Genomic DNA, 23,222 nt, shown 5'->3' on the forward strand with positions numbered 1-23,222 from the left:
TTAATACAATCGACAATTCATACACTACATAAACTTAATAGTGATATCCACCATCTTGACTTGGTGATGGTGGTGGACTTGGGAGATAGGGTTGAGATGATTTATCATCTTGAAATATACTCCTTGTGGCATACTTTCGTAAAATTTCATTTTGCTTACCACATAAGAACTTCTTCCTCTCTAGACTGTATTTGTTGATGTCCTTCATCATGAAATTAATTTCAAAACTAACTTGCTCCCTATCCCCTTCTTCCTTCATTTGCAAACGCATTCGGGCCACTTCTTCTTGGCGAGCGCTATGGGTTTCGCTTAATCTTGCAATTTCGGTAGCAATGTGTCCACTCATCGGATCTTGGGACTTCCCTTTTCTCTTTGCTTCCTTTTGCTTATCTCTTCTAGGGGGCCTTGCAAAAGGAGTTAGGTCATTTCATTGACATCTTCATTGACACCTTCATCTCCGGTATTTTTCGGTGCAGCTTCACATTGAAATAATCTTCCCCGTTGTTGGTCCGCATTGGACAATCCTTGAGGACGTCCCAAGCATGTTTCAACTTAAAAACTTGATTTTTTGGTGTTACTCTTATCTTGTAAATTTCCATTGCTTTGTCACCCTATGCAAAAAATACATAAAAACAATTAGTTGCAAAATAATATTATGAACAAGACAAATAAATTATTAAGAAAAAAACTCACAATTTCTGTGGCTCTCCTTCCACTAGCCATGCCAACCACGGCTCTCTCCAAGCTTCCCTTCCATAAAGTGCATTCTTTGTTGATAATCTTCCACCGATCGTAAACACCACCACCGTCCCTCCTGCCTCCGTTGCAGTTTTCATGAAGCTTTTTAATGATTTTATCCCACAAAACCTTCTTATTTTGTTTCGTGCCAACTGCACCATCTTCGCTAACAGAAACTCATGCCAAGCATAAAACAACATCTTCCTCACAGGTCCAATTACAACCTCTACTATGCTCTTTTGCCATGTTGAACAATTTGGAAATGGTAGAAAGAAAAATTGGAAGAATTGTAGAAGAAAATTGAGTTTTGTGTGGATGTTGGAACAAATACATAGCTATTTATAGAGTTTTTGGGTGAATTTTGAGTTAAATAATTTTTTTTTAATTATTTTAGCTATTGGATTTAAATTTGGGCCTTTAGATCTTTTTTTTTTTATCGTTAGATTTGATTATATTCAATCTCAGCCATTGGATTCAATGTATTTTAAAATAACATTTAAAAAAAAAAAAACAAAATTTGAATCTGGATCTTTGGGTCAACCAATGATCCAAAAATGTCAGCTGTTGGATGCAGAAAAGAGCCATTGGGCTCTGGGTTGTGGCTGACAGTAGCCCTAACAGTGGGCTCCCCCTGTCGGGAGCTAAAGGCTCACGGGCCGTGTGGGGCGAGTGGGCGAGTGAACAGGGCGAGAGTGGGGTAATTTTGGGCAAGTTCACGCGTTTGTGGGCTAAATCTTGGGGGGTATTTGGCCTTGATTTGGCATTTGGCTTGCCCATCGAATATGGGTTTTCATTCGTGTGAATTTGCGAAGATGTGCAGATGTGTGTAGAGAGAGGACGGTGCAGAGAAGATGAAGTTGTGGTTGCAGAGAAGATGAAGTTATCGTTGCAGAGAGGACACCAGCAGAGCAATGCGAGAAGCAGGTCTTAGCTAGTTTCGTGGTTTTCGGGATTCCCGCTAATAACTATTAGCTCAAACACTGGACTAGACTAAGAGTTAGTCCAATCTAGTCCAATGAAACTTAGCAAGTTAAACAAACGGGGTCCTTACAAGCCTTTGCAAGGTTTTTCCTTTTCATCAATGTGGGACTCTTTTACTTCACATTCTCACACGCCCCCTCACACGTGTGGGGGATTCACGTTCGCACGAACAAAGTGATGTGGAGCACATGTGGGAGTTAGTCCAATCTAATCCAATGAAACTTGTGAACATAGTGATGTGGAGCACGTGTGGGAGTTAGTCCAATCTAGTCCAATGAAACTTACCAAGTCAAACAAACGGGTCCTTACAAGCCTTTGCAAGGTTTTTCCTTTTCATCAATGTGGGACTCTTTTATTTCACAATCTTACACGCCCCCTCACACTATGGGGGATTTGCGTTCGCACGAACGGAGTGATGTGGAGCACTTATGGTCGTTGGGCTTTACATGTGGGCTAACTAGGCTTTGATACCATGAAGAAAGTTAAGGTTCCACCATAAAACAATTTGACAATATAGGAAGTAGCCCAACCTTTTATAAGCCCTTACAAGGTTTTCTCCATTCATCAATGTGTGACTTTTTTACCTCACATTCTCACGCAACAAGTTAATATCACTTAACCAAAGATTTGTAGCACAAGAAACAACACCAATCAAATAGAGTAGTCTGAAATTACATTCAACACGGAACCAAAGATTTGTAGAAGCTCCAAAATTGAATGTTCTGATTTCTACATGAAATTAGTATATGCTAGTCTAAATCTGCTAGGCGGCAATGTTAAATTTCAGGTAGACAGGCCGAGAGCCCACTTCAACAACACTGATACTGTCCCCATTTCCAACAACACTGATACTGTCCCCACTTGGCCACCTGCTTAATCCTCAGAAGTGAGGTTTTATCACAAAAGGCCTCGGTATTAGTTAAAGTGGGGTAATTCTAGTTAAACTGAACCATGTGGAGCCAAGTTGGGGCTCACCAGTTTGTGCAGGGCCAATGGGGACCTCTTTGTTCATGTGGCAGTACGAGCTTGCCCCTTGGCTCTAATACCATGTTAAATTTTAGGTAGATGGGTCGAGGGCCCACTCCAACAACACCGATATTGTCCGCACTTGGCCACCTGTTCAATCCTCAGGTGTGGGGTTTTATCATAAAAGACCTTGGTATTAGTTAGAGTGGCGTAATTCTATTTAAACTGATTTTCTTCTCTCCCTCTGTCTGATGTGGGACAATAGATTCCAACAGGCAAATTGGTAATGTAGTAGGATTCATTTTTGGATTACTAGATGGACGACTAAATCAAGCAATATTATTCGAAATTTCGCCTCCAAACTTGTTAATCGAAATCTCGCCATATATGTTGCCATGAGGAGAAAAGTGGTCTGCATTCATATGACCATCACCTAGAAACTCCTTCAGAGACTGATTGACTTTAGTTCTTTAGAATTGAAGTGAAAAATGGGTGTATGCATCTGTAATTTTCCGCTCCAAACTTGTTAATCGGTCGGACACTTAGTTGCAAAGACACATGAGTTGGTCTTGTCAAAATTGCATTTGTTGAATTCATTTTATGCACATTCTTTCTTGCATTCCAAAAATGGCGGAAAATGTTAATTATTATGCTTTTTAGCAAGCTCTCCACTTCCTGGCAGGGAAATCAGAACAATGGAGATCATAGGATGATCAATAAATAAGACCAGGTGAATAGAAACATTAAACTAAAAGCCCTTTTCAAACTCCTGATTAATAGTGTATTTTTTCTTAATCTGACTTTCCATTGCCCTATGCATATGGAGAAGGAGTCTTTAATTACCGTTCATTACCAAGAGGATAGGAATGGTCTGGATTAACATGATCATAAAAAACCTGTGTGGGATTTGATATCAAGACTCAATCAAGCTAATCAAAATTATCATGTGATTTTAATTTCATACGAAAGAGGGTGAGCCTTGGCGCAACGGAAAGTTTGTTCTTTTGTGACCGAAAGGTCATAGGTTTGAGTAGTGAAAACATCATTTTTGCAAAGCAAAGGTAATGCTGAGTATGATAGACGTTCCTTCCGACCCTCATAAAGCAAGGCACTTTGCTGGCTTGCGTTCACGATTTTTTTCGTTTCATATGAAAGGATAGGCATAAAAAAAGACTGGAATCTTGAGTGTCTTTCCAGTATTCTATACATATCAAATTCATTATGTAATTAAATTTTAATAAATTCATATGATCATCTAATTACTCTGTGTCACCAGTTTAAGTCCTATCAATTTCGCCCCATACCATGTAACAAAATAAGTTCCAATAAATCCACCAATTAAACTCAAGGGTCTCAGCCTAGCTATATGTATACGAACATGCATCTTTTCTCTTTACGTCACTGTTGATTTTTTTTTTTTTTCTTTGTTTATTTCAAAATGATCCCTTATCGCATACTATCAAAAATGCGTCCATACGAAGTTGACGTTCACGGAGTTAAGGTAACGGTAAGTGTAGTGCCGGGAAATGCTCGTTTGGTTGATGAGAAAATATTATGGTTGAAGTCGCAGCAGCAGCAAAGGAACCGAGTTATGGGGACTGAACTCAAGTTTTCCATGTCTATAGCCAAAATGTTTCTTGTTTGTACCGACAGTCGTTGCTTGATTATCCCAAGGCTTGATGAGTTGCTCAATTATTCTTACCGAAAAGATGTTTTCTCAATCTGGACTTGGAAGACTTCTTTCTGATCAGAGTGACTGTTTCGTGGGCTGAATATTAGTCGCTATGTTAGCTGTTCTAGCACTTCTGCACTGACATGTATGACACAGAATACGGCAGTTGAATTGGGTTACTTGGCGGCTATGGTACTGAAGAAACCGAGTCTTGAAAAGAAGGGACTATTGTAAAGCAACTGATTATGTTGCAGAAATGTATTAATGCAGAAATGACTATGAAGGTTTTAGAGAGATAAGGAAAGAAATGTAGAGAGAAAGAGAAATGTATTGTTGTAATATTTTTTCTATATGTTTCTATTACATTCATTACATTTGTTATATATTCACACCACAAGCTTGTTCACTAAGACTCCTTATAACTACCTTAACCTCCTTATAACAAACCTACTAATCCATTGACACATGGCACACTATCTAACCATTCATTATATATTGTTAACATCCTCCCTCAAGCTCAGGAGGAGGATCACAAAGGCTGAGATTGCCACAATGAGCACAAAACAATGGTGCAGAAAGCCCCTTAGTCAGGATATCAGCGAATTGCTCAGTAGAAGAAACAAACTGCATATGAAGTAATTGTTTAGCAACCCTTTCCCGAACAAAATGTATGTCAATCTCAATATGTTTGGTTCTTTGATGCATCATTGGATTGTAGGTAAGAGCAATTGCAGACAAATTATCACAAAACATTGTTAAAGGAGTTGATATGTCAATCTGTAGAAATGCAAGAATCTGTTTTATCCAATCGATCTCAGTAGCTGTTGTAGCAATGGCTCTATATTCTGCTTCCGTGGATGAGCAAGATATAGTATGTTGCTTCTTGGATGACTACGATATTGGATTATGCCCTAAGAAAGCAACAAAACCAGTTGTGGATCGTCTGTCATTGGGATCCCCTGCCCAGTCATCGTCACTAAATGTATTCAAGTCCAACTCACCTTTGACATATCGAATACCATAATGTTGAGTCCCTTTAAGATATCGTAATATCCGTTTGACAGCCAAGTAATGGGACTCCATAGGACAATGCATGAACTGACAGACCTGATGCACAAAAAATGCAATGTCAGGTCGTGTGAAGGTGAGATATTGTAATGCTTCCACGATGCTTCTATACAACGCAGGATTATCAAATGGTGTTCCATCATCCTTAAGAAGCCGATGATGAGGTAAGCAAGGAGTGGCACAAGGCTTTGACTGATGCATTTCTGTCCTTGTCAACAGATCATTAACATACTTATGCTGGGAAAGAAACAACCCTGCTGCAGTGTGTGTAATTTGAATTCCAAGAAAATAGTGAAGTGATCCCAGATCCTTTATATCAAATTCTGTTGCCAATGCAGTAATGACTTCTGGAATGATAGTTGTTGCACTCCCTGTGATGATTATATCATCCACATAAAGAAGGAGGATAACAACCCCAGATTCAGTGTGTTTGACAAACAAGGAAGTATTTGCATAAGTTGTTTGAAACCCCAAAGAAGGCAGAAAATTAGTAAACCTCTCATTCCATGCCCTTGGGGCTTGTTTGAGACCATATAGAGACTTGTGAAGTTTACATACTGATGATGAATAGATAGAATCCACAAAGGCATGAGGTTGTGCCATGTATACCTCTTCTTGCAAGATTCTATGCAAAAATGCATTTTTGACATCAAGCTGTCTTAAAGCCCAACCAAACTGTGCAGCTAAAGCAAGAACAAGTCTCACCGTAGTAGGCTTAACTATAGGGCTGAATGTTTCATCATAATCTATCCCTGCCTCTTGATTGAACCCCTTGGCCACAAGCCTAGCCTTGTATCTTGAGATAGTTCCATTGGCATGCCTCTTTATCTTGAAAACCCACTTACACCCCACAAGATTTCTATTTGATGGTAAGGGAACCAAGGACCAAGTGTGCTAAGAATGTAAGGCTTGGATTTCCTCCTCCATAGCTTTAAACCATACTGGAGATTTCATAGCAGATTTGTAAGAAACTGGTTCAATCTGTGATAAATCCACTTCTGTAGGCTTGGAGGCCATGGCAAGGAATGCTTTCTTCTTGACAATGCCACTTTTTGATCGTGTTTGCATAGGATGTAAGTTTAATGGAGGAATAGGAAGAATGACTTGTAAAGTTTTTGGTTGAAACTCAGGAGCCACAGGGATGGCAGAGGAAATACACTGGGGTGAAGTGCTAGTAATGGGGTGTCTTGTGTCTTCTGTTGATGGGGACTGAGATGGATCCAGTGGATTTGCAGACTGGAGAAATCTGGCATTGGCAGAGTTAGGGGTAACACTAGGACTAGACACAAAAAGGGTTGATGGTGCTCCAACAATTGTATTGTTATTAGTAACAGACACTGAACTCACTGGATTTTGAGAACTAGACCTCTGTGAATGGATATATGACTTTGAGACAAAAGAGGAATATGAGAAATCACACTCATCAAATATCACATGCCTAGAGATGTAAGATTGCTTTGAGCTAACATCAAAACAAATATAGCCCTTGTACTTAGATGCATATCCCAGAAAAATGCATAAGTTGGTTTTAGGTTGCAGTTTGTTCCTAGTATAAGGCTTTAAGAATGGGAAACATGCACAACCAAAAATCTTTAGATGTTGAACATTTGGAACAGATTGAAAAAGAACCTTAAATGGGGATTGGTTATTTATAGTTTAGGAAGGCATCCTGTTTATAAGGTAGACTGCAGTTTGACAAGCAAATGACCAGAAAAATGCAGGTAGGGATGCAATCTGTAGCAATGTGATTGAGGTTTCAACAATATGTCTATGTTTTCTTTTTGCCAGTCAATTTTGCTCTGGAGTATAAGGACATGAAATTTGATGAGTGATTCCTTTGTCTACCAAAAAAGATTGAAAAACAACACTTGTATACTCCCCACCCCGATCACTCTGTAAGGTTTTAATACTGACTGCAAAGTGAGTAAAGATGAATTGATATAATCGAATAAACACAGAACGTACTTCACTTTTATTATGCAAAGGAAACAGCCAACAATATCTAGTGCATTCATCAATGAATGTCACATAGTATTTGTATCCATCAATAGAGGTACAGGGAGCAGGGCCCCATACATCACTATGCACTATTTCAAGGGGAATTACAAGGGCTGAATTTACCTTGTAAGCAAGAATGACACAAAGAAGGTAATACATCAGAAGAAACTGGAATATTGGATTTTCTAAGTATAGTGGAGACAATAGAATTGGAGGGGTGACCTAGTTTGCTATGCCAGAAACTGGAATACACTTGATGTCCAAGAAATGCAGCTTTAAAACCTTGATGCTTAAGCACAGGTGGTCTGGATATTGGTATTGGATATATATTCACACCACAAGCTTGTTCACTAAGACTCCTTATAACTACCTTAACCTCCTTATAACAAACCTATTAATCCATTGACACATGGCACACTATCTAACCATTCATTATATACTGTTAACAACTATATGAGTTGGCAGATGAAATTGGTGTTGATGTTGAGCCCTCAACGGGGCCTTTCCCGACTTGAATTCCAAAGTTTTTAGCAAGGAAGAGATCAAGAATGCAGTTCATGATGTTTATGGTTCCTATCTTGATGGGAACAAGATTTTGGCATGCTTCAATTTTTGGGTTATTATACAAAATGGTCACTGAGATTTGCATGATCAATAGAAATGGTCCCTAAGATTTGCATGATCAATAGAAATGGCATTGAAAATCAATAGAAATGGTTTCTGTCCACCATCCATGATTTTGGTCATTCTATTAAAAAGGATTTTGGGCAATTTTCAAAGCTTTGTAATTCAATCGTTTCTTAACCAAATTCAACCCATAATATATCAAAATGAAGATAGGAAAGTGTAAAATAAGATTATACCTACTTGGAAGCCTAATGGTTGCTGGAGATGGCCGGAAAATAGCCTGAAAGGTGACTGGTTCGTGGGAAAACTGGAAAACTCGCCGGAAACTGGGTAAACTTTACACATTCAGAACTTCTTCAATACTCAACTAAATCGAGTGATTCAAAAACAAAAATAATACTTCTTGATGAGACGAAGAGAATGATACCTTTTTCAAAGGCTAACTCGTCGTGGTTTGGTCGGACAACGGCTCGAAATTGGTTAACCATTTTCGAGTTAGCCACTTTTGAGCAGTTTTATGGCTAAACCACGGTGAGTTAGCAGTAAATAAAGATACTATTCTCTTCGTCTCATCGAGAAGTATGATTTTCATTTTTGAATCACTCGATTTCGTTGAGTATTGAAGAAGTTATGAACGTTTAAAGTTTACCCAGTTTCCCCAGAGTTTGCCAGTTTTCCCTCCGACCAGTCACCTTTCAGCCTATTTTTTGGCAATCTCCGGCAATCATTGGGATTCTAAATAGGTATAATCTTGTTCTACACTTTCTTATCTTCATTTTGATACATTATAGGTCGAATTTGGTTAAGAATCGATTGAGTTATGAAGCTTTGAAAATTGCCCAAAGAGTTTTTAACGGAATGACCAAAATCATGGATGGTGGACAATCTCAGGGACCATTTTGTATAATAACCCTTAATTTTTCCATGCTTGCGTAGCAAGAGTATCTGTATGCACCAGTCCTATTTACAATAATGAGATTATGATACAAAGGAATAAGAACCTTTGAGTGAGTTTAAATGGTTTTGTTTTATATCTTTTCTAGCTTCTCCAACTTTTTTTTTTTTGGTCAAGGAAGAGAATTTATTCAAACAAACACACAGTACACAAACTTACAACCGAACAAAGGCCCAACAACACCTATAAACAACCAAAAAGGGCCTTAAAACAAAAAAAACATATACATAAAAAAGCCCAAGGGCCCAAAAACGAAAGAACATTCAAGAAGCATCCACCACCAATCCGAGGAGCTTCCAGCTAGCTGATTCTCCAACCACCGTCGATCATAGAGTCTTCCTCACTGATTATGTGAGATCTTCAGTTTTAAGCACTTATGGTGGCACCGGCCCCAGCTTCGGCTGGGGTCGGTTGCTAGGTCATCTTCTCCCTCTTATCTTTCTACTCTCCTTGCATCTATTGCTGGTTCTCCCAAATTTTCAATTCGGCCAATCCAATTCCTCAACCCCCGTAGGTTTTCCTCTTCCTGGCCATTCCTTGCTTCGATTTCCAGCCATGTTCTTTGTGGAGTTCGTGTGTAAAGTTCTGGTGCTCTCATCGGCTTAGGTGTTTCCAATACCACCATGTTCTTCTTGGTGTCTACCGTTTCCAGCAGTGTTGCTCAAGAATTTTTTTGAGCTTCACACAGGTGGTGGGCCTCTTTCGTTTGGGTGCCGATTACCTCTTGCTTATGGCTGTGCGCAGGAAATGAGTAAGCTTCTCCAACTTATGATTTGTACTGTTACATCTATTATTTTGTTTCGATAGCAAGTTCCGCACAACCAGTGTAGAACCCTTTCCTTTTAGGTGGGGTTTGAGGTAGATGCTCTGCGTCCTACATCGCCAGTAATCCTAGTCGGACAACTTAATATCACTTAATCCACTATTTTATTGCATTTTTAAACAGAAGTTCTAGCAAAAGAAACAATACAGATCGATTGAGGTAGGGCTGAAATCACATTCAACACGGGATCAAAGATTTGTAGAAGTTCCAAAATTGAATGTTTTGGTTTTTACATGACATCAAACATTGGTAATGTTTTAGGATTCATTTTTGGATCATGCATTTGCAATATGAGGATTTGGGTTTTGTATATTTTATATGGCATTCAGATTTTTGCTAGCTCTTCATAGTAATGATACTTTATACACGAAAAAAAAATTAAAAGCACTTTCGGAACATGTATATCCTTTACTAAGGAAACGTTGATCTCGTTTGGCAAGGCATGTTAAAAGTAAGGGTAAAGTACAAAAAACTATCTCAATTATTGGTATCACGATACTTTCATATCTCATCTTTTTTAAATGACAATGTCATACCTCATCTTACGAATTTGTGTCAATGTCATACCTCCGACAGTTTTTCTGTTAAGTGCTGACGTGGCTATATACGGGGACCACTCACTAATCCAATTGGATTAAAATATAATTAAATATATATTTTAATAATTATAAATTATAAATTTTTTTAAAAAATTTATATTAAATCTCTCTCTCCTCTCTCTCCCCCATCTCTCTCGCCTCTCTCTTCTCTCCATCCCCAAACCCCTTCCCACCCGTTCCACCCAACCCAGATCCCACCCCGCTCCAAACTCAAAACTAGAACCACCCAACCCAGATCCCACCCCGCTCCTACCTTCCCTGAACAGTTTGGACCACACCCAGATCCGACAATCCGTCAACCTGGTGTACAACGTCCCGTCGTTTGACATTGCCAACGCATTCACGACATCCTCATGTGCCTTGACCGACTGCACGCAGCGAAGATCCGAGTCCTGCCAAATCTTCAGGCTCGATGCAACGGAGATCCAGAGGCATTTCTCGTGGCCCGATGCGGCGTAGAAGAGGTTGTGGTTGACGACGAGGCAGGTGATTGAGAGTGAAGGGCGGCGGGGCGGGAGAGTGGCGAAGCAGAGGTGGGATACGGAGAGGTCGAGGAGCTCTAGATGGGAGAGTTTTTGGAGGGAGAGGTTGCGCAGAGAAGATGGGAGGGGGGGAAGAAAGGGTGAGGGGAAGGAAGGTTAGGGGGGATGCGTGGGAAAGGGTGGGAAGGTTTTGGGGATGCAGGTGGGTGTCTAGAGAGAGAGAGAGAGAGAGAAAAGAGAGAGGGTGGATCCACAATTATATATATATATATATATATAAATTTATTTTTTATTTTTTAATTATTAAAAAATTTATTTAATTATATTTTAATCTAATTGGATTAGTGAGTGGCCCCACTATCTACCCACGTCAGCACTTAACATAAAAATTAACAGAAAAACTGACAGAGGTATGACATTGGCACAAATTTGTAAGATGAGGTATGAAAGTGTCGTGACACCAATAGTTGAGGTAGTTTTTTGTACTTTACCCTAAAAGTAAATATGAATGCTTTTTATATTTGAATTGGATTAGACATGAATGAAACTTCACCCTTCTCATCCGATCACTTTAGAGAGGATTGGAATTAATAATTTTGTTCTTGAGCAATATAATACCAACCATTAAGTTGCTCATAATCCTACCATTTTAGAATTTAAGTTTTTCATTTCTTGCTTGAATACTTTGAAAATAGTATCTTCATGTGTGCCACTTGTGTAGCGAATTGATCTAATCACACTCATGTTTGTGCCAATACGATGGTGATGCCATGGTGAGAGAAAATACACTCGTAGTTGGCAGGGATATGTTAAATTCATTTCAAAACAATAAAACTTTGTGGTTGAAATTTTTACTTTTTTCAAAAGTATCCAACCATTTGTTTTGTAATACTTGATGTATCAGATCGTGTTTCCAGTATACTGAAAAATTTCTTGACTACGAGAAGCTTTACTAAGGTAGTGAAGAAACCCAATTTCGAAAAAATGTGAATTAGTGAAGTTGGCAAGTGAAGTTGGTTTTAATATTAAGTCAGCTGCTGCAGGCAAAGCCCTAGGGGGAAGGAGGTCAAATCTTGTACACCCAAAATAAGTATGGCTTCTCTATGGTCCCAATAAGTATTTGACACATTTTTAGAGAAAATTAGAATTAGATGCCTAATTTTAGACTTTTGTAGACTAAACATTTATGCTTTTTGAGTTTTGATTAAACATTTGAAACATTTGATTAAGATACTTAGACTTGAACTACTTTAGATTAATTGAAATTAATTTACATTTAAATATCTGCTATATATTTTAAATAATTTCAACTATATTTAAGTCTAAAAATTTTAACTTTTTAAATCTAAATATACACCCACGCCAAATGGAAACGAACCAACATTAAATGAAAACGTACCAACGTCAAACAAAAACGTACCAACCCCAAATTAAAACGTACCCAATTATAAACTATATTAAAATGAATATTCATCTTTATGGATTGTTTAAAACTATGTTTGATTCTTACACAATGCTCTAGATAGTCTTGATTTTTGGTAGATAAGCCTTGGGAACAACTTTTAGTTGATCAGAGATAAATTCTTATTATTGTAGATAATGCTAAATAATAACGATAAATCATAGAATTTTGAATTAACAAAAAAGTTATTATCCGTTGCTTAATGACTCTTTCTAGAAAAAAAATAATAATTAATTAAAGTAATTCCTCATTATTAGGACAAAAAGTAATAAAACTTATGTTTTGAAAACTAACTGTACCAAAAATTCAAACGTACCAAAAACTAACTGTACCAAAAATTCAAATGTACCAAGAAGCCAAATAGACCAAAAATTCAAATGTACCAAGTAACTAAATGTATCATTATAATCAAACGTACCTAACAACGAGTTTTGTTACATTCTATTTAATTAACTAAAATAACTATTTTAATAAAAAAATAAAAAAAATTCTTAAATCATCATAATAAGATATGCATAAAAATAGGAGGAAAAAAAAGATGCATAACGTGAATAAACTTCTAATGAAATAAAATTAAAGTACGAAACTTGTAGGAAAAATGTTTAATCAAATTTGTAAAAGTAATAAATGTTTAGTCTATAACATTTAAAAATGAGATGTCTAATTCAAAACGTCCCTATTAAATTTATGGCAATAAAACTAAGAAAAGTTAAGATAATAAATACGTGTCAATTACTTATTAAGGCCAAAAAGATCACACCTATTTTAGATGGAGAAGAATTGATCTCAAGTGGAAGTTGCATTGTTCCTGCTTGGAACGCCATCATCTGAGTAACTGATCAAGTATGCAATTCATGATGATTATGCTCCCCACCTTATTGGCAAGAAGCCCAAAAAGGCATGCTTTAATCAGTTCGCAGAGCTTTTAGGCATGAAAATGGGGGCTTATGTCTCGTTCTTTTCCAACAACACTACAATCATACCAATCATTCTTTTTTCTCCAACAATATTCAATGCCTTACTACTGTTTGTCTGCTTTTGCACATGATTTTTCATGTAAATTTATAGCAAGTTCTTGACAAAGAACTAAAGGTCAGTTTAAAATGAAAAATCATGAGTAGTAAGGAAAAAGAAAAATAAATGAGTTTCTTAATTAAAAGATAGAGCTCTCTTTTATCAAATTCCCATCATTATAGCAATAGTGTTATAGAAATAAAAATTTAAAGTGCATGATTCTTAAATAAAGGAATTAAACTTGCCTAAAATATTGTAGAAGGCCTAAGTTAAAATGTCACAATAGTTGTCCGATTCCAATAGGGCAACGAACAAAACATCCAAGACATATGATCCCACTTAACTAGTTAGCTTTTAATTTGCTCTTGTCTAGTAATATTTTTCTTGGTCTCAAATTTTTATCTCCCTTTACTATTCCCAAAATTGAGAGTTTCAATCTCCAAGTGACATTGATGCTAAAATTACTAACGACGGTTTAGTAATTGAGTAAGAGACAACTTAATTGGGGCAAGAAGACGGATCTTGTATCAGATCAGATGAGTAATGCTAGGGAAACTTAATTTGTGAATAAAATTTTGTAAACTAAATGACATGGAAGCAGGGCTGGCCTAGGCCTAGTGAGGGCAGGGCGACCATCCGAGGCCCAAAAAAATTAGGGCACCAAAATTATTAATGTGGCATATTTATATACATTTTCATAAAAGTATAAATTTATAAAATTTGGTTTTATTACAAAGAAATTTAACTAGAACTAGTGATTTTGTTGTTTGAAATTAATGAGGAGGTCTTGGATTCAAAACATCATGTCTGCTTATTTAAATTCCAAATTTTATAAATTTCTTTTCATAACAGTATAAATTTATAAAATTTGGCTAAATGATTAGAAGTTTAATTAGAAACAATGGTTTTTGTATTTAAAATTTAACGAGAGGTCCTAAGTTAGAAATGCTATGTACATGTTTTTTTTTTTTTTTCAATTTTTACGATTTTTTTTTGTTGTTAATTTATTTTTAATTACTAGATAGTAACTATCTAGGTTGCTATTTTGAAACATTCGTTCCAATTCAAGTCTAATCTTCAACAAAGGGTAATGCGTAAACTAAATTTTTAAACCAAATTTGCAAATCATATGACGTGTCATCAAAAGGTTTAATTTGATGCTCATTCATTACTTATACATATTCTTAAAGACTTGAAAATATCATTATTTTTTCAGTCCACTACAAAAAAAAGCCCTTTTGGGACGGTAAAAACGCGTCGCAAAATCTGACAAAAGAGTCACAATAGGCCTTTTGCGACGGCAAGTAACGCGTCGCAATTACTATGCGTCGTAAATGTTGATCGATTATATGCGTCACTATGAGCGCATCGCAAATACTATTTACTATGGGCTTGTGACGGCAAGAAACGCGTTGCAAATAATTGCAACCAGGTTTAAAAAAAATATTGGGTGTCAAATTGGACGCCAATGACATTATTTTTAACAACTTCAACAAAAAAATTCATGTGAAATTATACTACAAGTTCCAAACTAAAATGAAATTCAAATCAATGTTACAATTCATAATTTACAAAATGAAAAACACTTATTTGGAATCTTTAAGATTTGTAATGTATTTCATTTGGAGTAATTAAACATATACACATGGTTAGACATTTATATAGTCTATAATACTATATCAGACCAGTGCTTCTCTGTCGGACCTAGCAAGAGATCCCCTTGAGTGTTTTTCCTTCTAAACTCTATGCCTCTCCTCTTCATCTTCCAGTCTCTGTAGTTGACAAGAATTTACTACCACAAAAATGATATCAATAATGACAAGAACAAAAGTAACTTGCAGACCACTGATACAACTATAGCAAACGGCACAACGCCAGCATTTGTATAATTACTTTCATAAGAACAATTTCAGTACCACTGATACATCTATAACTGAGCTTATAACCAGATGTCATATCAAGAAATGGAACTTAACCTAGAAATTTTATGTATTACCTGTTATAGTGGAATTTTGATGCAACTCATCCCAACAACATCTGATTTCACTCGACCTTAGCAGTAGCTTTTACCCAACCAAGCCAATTTCTAGGGAAAGAGGAACAAAATAAGGGGAAAAAACACAAGAAACAAAGATGGAGGGGAATAGTAAGACACCAATTTATAACATAGATCAACCTTTTATACAGACCAAGTTATTACAGCAAAACAACACGAAAGTAGCTACATTTCTTAAAGATAAATAGTGGAGTAATTCTTAATGTAATAATAGAATTAATGGTCTAACATACATGAATCAGTAGAAAAAGCTCACGACAAACACATGATGGTTGAATGTGGATGATATCATAACACTTACTGAAATATTTAAACCATGTCCAAACTAAATCAAACATCATTTACTGGTTTCTACTCAGACAACTCACTTCAAAAGGTGGTGGCCATTCTAACAAAACGAACTCAATTAACCCAACATCTTAGAAAGTTATTAATCAGAAATATTAAAAGATACAGAGAAAATTAATGCATGGCATTTATGTATGCAAGGAATGCATAATCGTTTCTTCTTACACTTTTTGTGGCGAACTTGAGCAATTTCATTAACTAATGACATAAACATAGATTTTTATACAAGTCACAACAAATGACAACATAAACATAGAATACCACTTTTGTATGCATACCAGATCAATTACATTATAAATCACAACATTGACAACAAATGACATAAACATAGAATTTACAAATTACTTACTTTCTTGGACTGCTTATTTACTTTTCCTTCTTCCCGCTTCGTATGATCCTTTATGGCCCCAAGAAAATAACCTACTTACTCTCTTGCTTCTTCGCAAACCTTTCTCTGTATCGATGTCATCATAATGCCCCACTTCATCTTCTACCTTTAAACTACACCCCATTCTCACTTTTCTTAGAGGCATGCCTTCCATTTTCTCCTCCATCTTGCTCGGATTTCGACTCATCATTCACCGTTCCTTTCCAAATAGTTCTTCCTTTTTCCTCTACAAATCTCACATTTTCTGACCACTCCATGCTTTTTCACAAAAGCCTCACCATTGTCTCTGCATTCATCAATGCTTTCTTCCTCATCCTTCTCCAATTAATCCACCCCCAAATTTCTGCTTCTCTTGCTAATTGAGTCTCCAGTGCCATTAAAGAATAAACAAACAAAATCAAGCCAGCAAACTTCTTTGACTGGCTCCAAGTACAAAAAAATCCTTCGACAATATTAGCAATTAGTGATGAAATTGAACATAGAAAAGAAAAAAAAAACCCCTAAACAACGGGAGAACTAATGGAGAATAGATAAGGCTGGAATTTGCGGAAAATGATGAAACAACACCAAGGAAAAACAAAAAATTCCTCAAATAATCTTATCGAATGAGAATGGATGAGGTTGAAATCAAATTTCTAGCAACAAAAAGAAAAAACTGAGAGATGACAAAAAATATCAGGGTTAGGGAAATGGGAGATTTGAGAGAGGAACAAGAAACATAAATCCTTAAATGGTTCAATTGTGTCTCAGCATCAGTGGTTGTGGCAAGAATGGCAAAGAAGGATCTATACTTTGAAGAGAGGGAGATAGGCGGAGAACGAGAATGAGAAAGGCAGAGAGCGAGAGGGAGATGAGAGCGTGCAGTTGTGTTTTTTTTTTTTCCTTCTACTTATTCACAATAGAGGTGTGTGCAACGGAACTTATTCCTATTGCAAACAACAGAGCACCAAAGTTTAGCGCGCATAAAATAATAAAATTTAATAGTTATTGCTAGGGCCGCATCACGCGTCGTAAAAAAGGTGTCGCAATTACCATTTTTTTTTTGTAGTGGTCTTATATTGACGAGGTTAGTAAATAAGAAAAAACATCTCACGATTTATACAAAAATACTTTAAAATTTCAGATGGAAAACAAAACTCATAATCTATCTACTTGTAAGCATGAAGTTTTTTGGTTTCCTTCTTTCGATACAAAATAAATTAGTTTTTCCTTGTTTCTAAATTACTGAGTTTGAAGTGATTTTCTAAATATAATTTTATCGATGTCTTACGTGTAAAAACAAATAATTTTTTTATATGAAGTGATGGCACATTTTTTGGTATCGCCCCGGGCCTCAAAAATCTCTGGATCGGACCTGCATGGAAGTTGATAATTGGATTATTACTTAAGTGTTGATAAACTTGCTCATTTTTATTGGTGACACATTATTTAGTTTGCAAATTTTATCTAAAAATTTAGTCTCCCTAATATTATCCCAGATCAAACTAGGCTACATTAACAAATGTACATGCTCATGCTGCTTACCTATATAATTTAGGGAGTTTTAACGAAATACACCAAGTACTGTTCATTTTTAATGAAAAACCACATTTTTACCTTTATCTAATATTATTCACAACATCTTTATTTGTCATTTTTTATTAAAACTAGAGTGTTTTTTTTTTTTTTTTTTTTTTTTTTTTTTACACTTTTAGTTAGTTTCCCTTATAATTTATTGAAATCATGCTGTGGAAATCCGGGAATTTGGGTTTTGCATTTCTTGTGGGCTTGTGGTACACAGATTTGTGTTTTGACTTTGGACCTGAATTGCATGCCCTCCCCATCTCATACTATTTCCATCCCCTTCTATATTAGGTAGTCATGGTTAAGCCATGTCAACTTTTTATATTCCCATTGTTTTTTGTTTTATTATTTCTATAAAAAAATCAATATAAAATATCGACGTGCCTTAACCGTGACTACATAAATATAAGAGGATGAGAAGGGTATGGAATGGGGAGGGCAAAGTCCACTTTTGCATGCAATCTGGGAATTTGGGTTTACGAGGCGCACTGTTTTTTTCTCCATGCCAAATATAAACCGAACTCGGCCTACATATAATATATTACACCTTCTTGCATGTGTCTTTGTTAGAAGAATAATGCTAAATGAATCAAAATTTTAAGTTAAATTTGCAAACTAAATAATGTGTCATCAATAAAAAATAAGTACGTTAATCGACACTTAATCAATGATTCAATTATCTACAACCACATCATTTGATTTGCAAATTTAGTTTAAAATTTCGGTCTCCCTAGTATTATCCCTATTAGAATATGAGCATAAATGTAGGAGTATTTTGGCCAGATGTTTGGGTTCAAATTGATTTGAAATGTCTTATTGAAAGAGGTTTAGAATTGGAAATTGATACTATATTAGTCACTTATGTTAAAATTGGAGACAACGTTTGTTTCTTACAAGGATACTAATAGGATATTCGTAAAGATTGTTTGCCAATATAAATAGTGATCATTGCTATCACAGAAAAAATGAAAGAAAGAAAAAAAAAAAACTCATTATTGGACTAAAGGTCCATTGTTTGGTTGAACATTGTGTATCTGGCAAAGACGAGAAACTTACTATTGAAGTCTGCTATGATTTCATCTTCTTTGGTTTTTAAAGTTATGATGTTTGCTTCCACTATTTCGATTGGAATTGCAAATTGTGAGGTATGTTGTGTAAGTTCAATTAATTTTTATATTTATTCAGGATATGTGAAATCCCAGACTTGCCATTTTCTTTGAAGCTAAAATTATGACGATTTCTGCTTACTTGAACTCACTAGAAAGATAATTTAATTGGTATTCACATAGTTGTGATCAGAATACATATTTGATTCATGAGTATTTGATCTTTTTGTAAAACTAACCTACCATGAAGATGAATTTTGAGTTTTGTAGAAGAAGTAGTGGTCTTGATTATCTTGTGTTAATCAAGACATTATTGTCATATCTAGACATTATAAAATATTTTGGTTGATCTTTTTGATGGATAATGAACCAGTTAGGATTAAATTGAGTGCAAAAATGTTGTGTTTGATTTTCTGATTTTGATCATAACAGAAACTGTTGATTTTGGGTTTGTATGAGATAAGTTTTCCTCAAATGAATGAGACATTTTTTTAGATTATACATTATTATCTTGGTGACAAATTGGGAAACAATTGGTTTATATATTTGAATTCTTTTTTAGTTGTGCGATACTTTCAACTTATGCTCAAGTGGGAGAATCATATGTTTGAATGTGAGCATAAGTCTAAGGGTATTTAAGTCGGCTATTAGTTTTAAATTATTGGGTAAATTACACAGAACTACCTCAACTATTGGGTCATTAACACTTTCATACCTCGTCTTTAAAAAGTTTCAATGACATACCTCATCTACGAATTTGTTACAATTTCATACCTCCCATCAATTGTCTGTTAATTCATCTGTTAAATGCTGACGTGGCTTGAGACATGGCCCATTTTTTATTAAAAAAATTAATAAACTATAGTTTATTAAAATAATAATTAACCCTAAAAAATTAAAAAAATTTAAAAAAAACCCCACACCCTTCCCTGCAACCCAGATCCCTTCCCCTTCCCCTTCCCTACAACCCCCGACCCCTTCCCCACCCACACCAACATCTCCACCCGCCAGCACCTCATCCACCCCCGACCCCTGCCCCACCAACGCCAACAGCTTCAACCTTCCCTGCATCCTCTCTTCCTTCTCCATCCAACAGTTCCAACTCCCTCCATACCTTTCACATCTTCCCCGTTGATCCCCACCCCCCCTGGGCCCCCCAAAACCTTCCTTCCAAGCCCAAAACCCTTTCCCTGCAACCCACCTCTTTCTTCCCCCTCCCGTCTTCCCCAAACCCATCGCGCACCCATCCTCCACCTCCTCCTCCGCACCCACCCTCTTCCCTCCTCTATACACCTCACTCCTTAAATCCACACTCATTCCCCCCCCCCCCCAAATTCAAAACCCCAGTTCGTCTGCCCTCCACCCCATTCTCCCCCCACCCGAGCCCAACCTGCAACCCAAAAAAAAAAAAAAAAAAAACCTAGATCCCTTCTTCCCTAACCCCCCCCTTCCCTGCACCCACCCTCTCAAGGAAGATGAAGATAGTTTTTTTTTTTTTTTTCCTGGGTTGCAGGTTGGGCTCGGGTGGGGGGAGAGGTTAGTGAAGCAGGAGGAGGAGGAGGGGGAGAAGGAGGATGAGGAGGGGGAGGGGGAAGGGGAGGAGCGTCATGGGAGGGAGGAGGAGATGGAGGAAGAGTGGGCGCAGGGGTTCTAGGTTTGGAAAGGGGATGGATAGGGAAGATGGGAAGGGGGGATGGGATCTAGGTTTGGGTTTCTTTCTTTTTTCTTTTTCTTTTTTATAATATTTAATTAATTTTTCAATAGAAAATGGGTCCCGTCACTTGCCACGTCAGCATTTTGACGGAGGAATTGACAGATAACTGACGGAATGTATGAAATTTTAACGAATTCGTAGATGAGGTATGACATTGAAACTTTTTAAAGACGAGGTATGAAATTGTTAATGACCCAATAGTTGAGGTAGTTCTGTGTAATTTACCTTAAATTATAATTCTTGTCATGCTTTAAAATCGTTTCTTATTTGGCAAGGCATTTGGTGTAATTGTACTATAATTAGGCATGGTGTTGCTTACGGATTTTTTTTAAGATTTTTGTTTAAGCAACTGGTTGAATGATGATCATGTTATTCATTATGTTTGAGTAATGAGATAATTGAAACGAAGTATTAATTGTAAATACTAAGTTTGGCATGGATGAGTGGGGCAAACAATTTTGGTTTTGTTTCACAAGTTGGTTCATGTCTTGTGAAGTTATAATTTATTTTGATGCTTATGAATCACAGCAAGTGGTTGAATTATTACTTTATTACTCATTGTGTCAGAGTAATTTGAAAGACAGCAAGTGGTTGAATTATTACTTTATTGCTCATTGTGTCGGAGTAATTTGAAAGTTAACAAAATTTGTTGTTAGCTGAAGCTTAACATTATTGTTGTTAAGTTCGGTGAGATAAGTGGAAGCAAATTATTTTGAGTTGGCTTTGTCAATTTGATCACAATGTTGATTATGCAAATTGGATATCAGTAATCTTTGAATCCTCTGCATTATGTTTGTACTAGTGGTTCTTTGATTCTATAATTTGAAATGTATCCGCAGATGTTTGAGTTCAAGTTGGTTTGGAAAAGTCTTATTAAAAGAGGTTTGGATGTCCTAATTTATATACGATTGCTATTGGAAATTGATCCTTAATTACTCACTTATAGTAAAATTGGGAAATAATGTTTGCTTCCTACTAACATTCTAATAGGATAAGCGTAGGGAGGAGAAGCCTACTATAGTAGGCTATGCCTCCATCTTTTCTTTGATTTTTAAAGGTCAAATTATTCTGACATCTTCCCAACTAATTTTCCACTTCGGGATTTGTAAGTTCTACTTGGTAACACATTATACAGTTCAGCATGATACCTTACCATTTCCTGGAGAAGATGGGTAATTATGAAGTTACAGTTCATGGTGTCAAAGTCAAGGTAAGTGTTGTCACGGATGTTCGTTTGATCGCTGGGAAAATATCAGAGCTGATGAGTTTTATGGAAACACGTCGCGTTATGGGACTTGATTTTAAGGTTGATCAATATAACCGAGACGTCTACCAGTTGCTTCTTTGTGCTGGAAATCACTGCTTGATTATCCCAGCGATTTTTAATGATGGTAAACCCTTGCATTATTGTAAAGAACTCATGCTACTTCTCTCTGATGACACCATCTGTTTTGTAGGTGTAGCAATGAGATCAAAGGTGAAGCTTTATAGTAGGAACTTTTTTATATGCAAGGCAGGGGTAGAGTTGGGTCATTTGGTAGCTAGGGTTTTGAAGAAGCCCAATCTTGAAATGTGCAGTCAGGTCGTAGTATTGGGAGGTGAAGTTGGCTTGGATATTAAGCCACCGACACCACTAGGGGCAGAGGGGAGTGGTGCTGGGGCTTCTAGTTCTCGGGAACCTAGTTGGAGTGGCAAAGTAGTTTTTTCCGAGGAGGAGGTCAAGTATGCAATTCATGATGTTTATGCTTCCTTTCTTATTGGGAACAAGCTCTTGGGAATGCTTTAAACATTCTACTTCTACTTCTTCACCACAATGCATATGTTAAAGTATACGGATTTTGTTTTACTGTGTTTATGCTTTGATGAACGATTTCTCATGAGTTAAATTTAATTCAATCATGTTCTTTTTTTTTTTTTTTTTCAAAAGGAGAAAGATTAGGTGAGATTAGCTTTTCAGCAATGATCGCGTAAAAGGCACCAATCCTCCTCCGAAAGATCTTCGTTTTTGTTTCTTGTTTGGTTAGTGATTATATCACTTTTTTTTTAGCCTCATGCACTTCTTGTGAGAGGATCGTGTGAAACTTTGGAATGTAAATCTGAATTTCTTTAATTTTTTTTTTGCCAAAATCTGGAATGGATTTTCATTAATTGCTTTACTAACAATTGTCCCCTTTCTGATGATAAATATTTGAAAATAATTTTGAGGCTAATATTGTTCTGATGTTATCAAGGATATAGTTTAATTAGAATTCAGTCACAATTGTTAGACATAGCAGTTCATCTGTAGTACACTTGGCTTCAAACTTGTTGTTGGAAATTTTGAGTAGAAATTTCTTTGTCCCACATTGGTCATTCCCAAAAGGTTTCCTCACTTTATAAGACTTTGTCATTTATAGAAAGTGATTGAGTGATAGACCTTGGAGACTAAAATTGGGCTCACCCTTGAGGTTGGGCTTTGAGGTGTACTAATTAATTGATAGTTAATTAATAATTAATATATAATTAATAAAGATGGGCCTTGGGTGATTAATATATATACCAAGTATACACCTCTTGTAGAAGGCTTCAATGATGCCAATTGGATTTCTGACACTACATAATCCAAGTCGACAAGTGGATATGTTTTCACCTTGGGAGGTGCAGCAATATCTTGGAAATCCTC

The 23,222-nt window shown here is 36.4% G+C and overlaps 1 protein-coding gene and 1 long non-coding RNA gene across 3 annotated transcripts; one reads left to right on the forward strand and one right to left on the reverse strand.

Annotated features, from left to right (window-relative positions):
* Window positions 1-14,894: 14,894 nt before the first annotated feature.
* Window positions 14,895-17,215, reverse strand: LOC103962327. Of its 2 annotated transcripts, none has more exons than XR_669546.3 (3): window positions 16,139-17,215; window positions 15,382-15,471; window positions 14,895-15,157 (listed from the first exon to the last, which is right to left on the reverse strand). It is a non-coding gene; the product is annotated as an uncharacterized LOC103962327 (long non-coding RNA). The 2 variants fall into 2 exon arrangements; XR_001954443.2 differs by having other exon boundaries at window positions 14,895-15,177.
* A 4,513-nt stretch (window positions 17,216-21,728) lies between these two features.
* LOC103962352 lies at window positions 21,729-22,346 on the forward strand. Its single transcript, XM_009375051.2, has one exon. The coding sequence runs from the start codon at window positions 21,729-21,731 to the stop codon at window positions 22,344-22,346; it is 618 nt and encodes a 205-aa protein (XP_009373326.1).
* The last annotated feature ends 876 nt before the right edge of the window (window positions 22,347-23,222 follow it).

Source organism: the organism of the source record quoted next, unplaced genomic scaffold (assembly GCF_019419815.1).
Source record: "Pyrus x bretschneideri cultivar Hongxiangsu unplaced genomic scaffold, Pyrus_bretschneideri_v1 Contig2, whole genome shotgun sequence".
Lineage (NCBI taxonomy): Eukaryota > Viridiplantae > Streptophyta > Magnoliopsida > Rosales > Rosaceae > Pyrus > Pyrus x bretschneideri.

Excerpts from the sequence above, each read along its gene's own strand:
- LOC103962352 (XM_009375051.2), top strand. The coding sequence starts at position 21,729 with ATGGGTAATTATGAAGTTACAGTTCATGGTGTCAAAGTCAAGGTAAGT.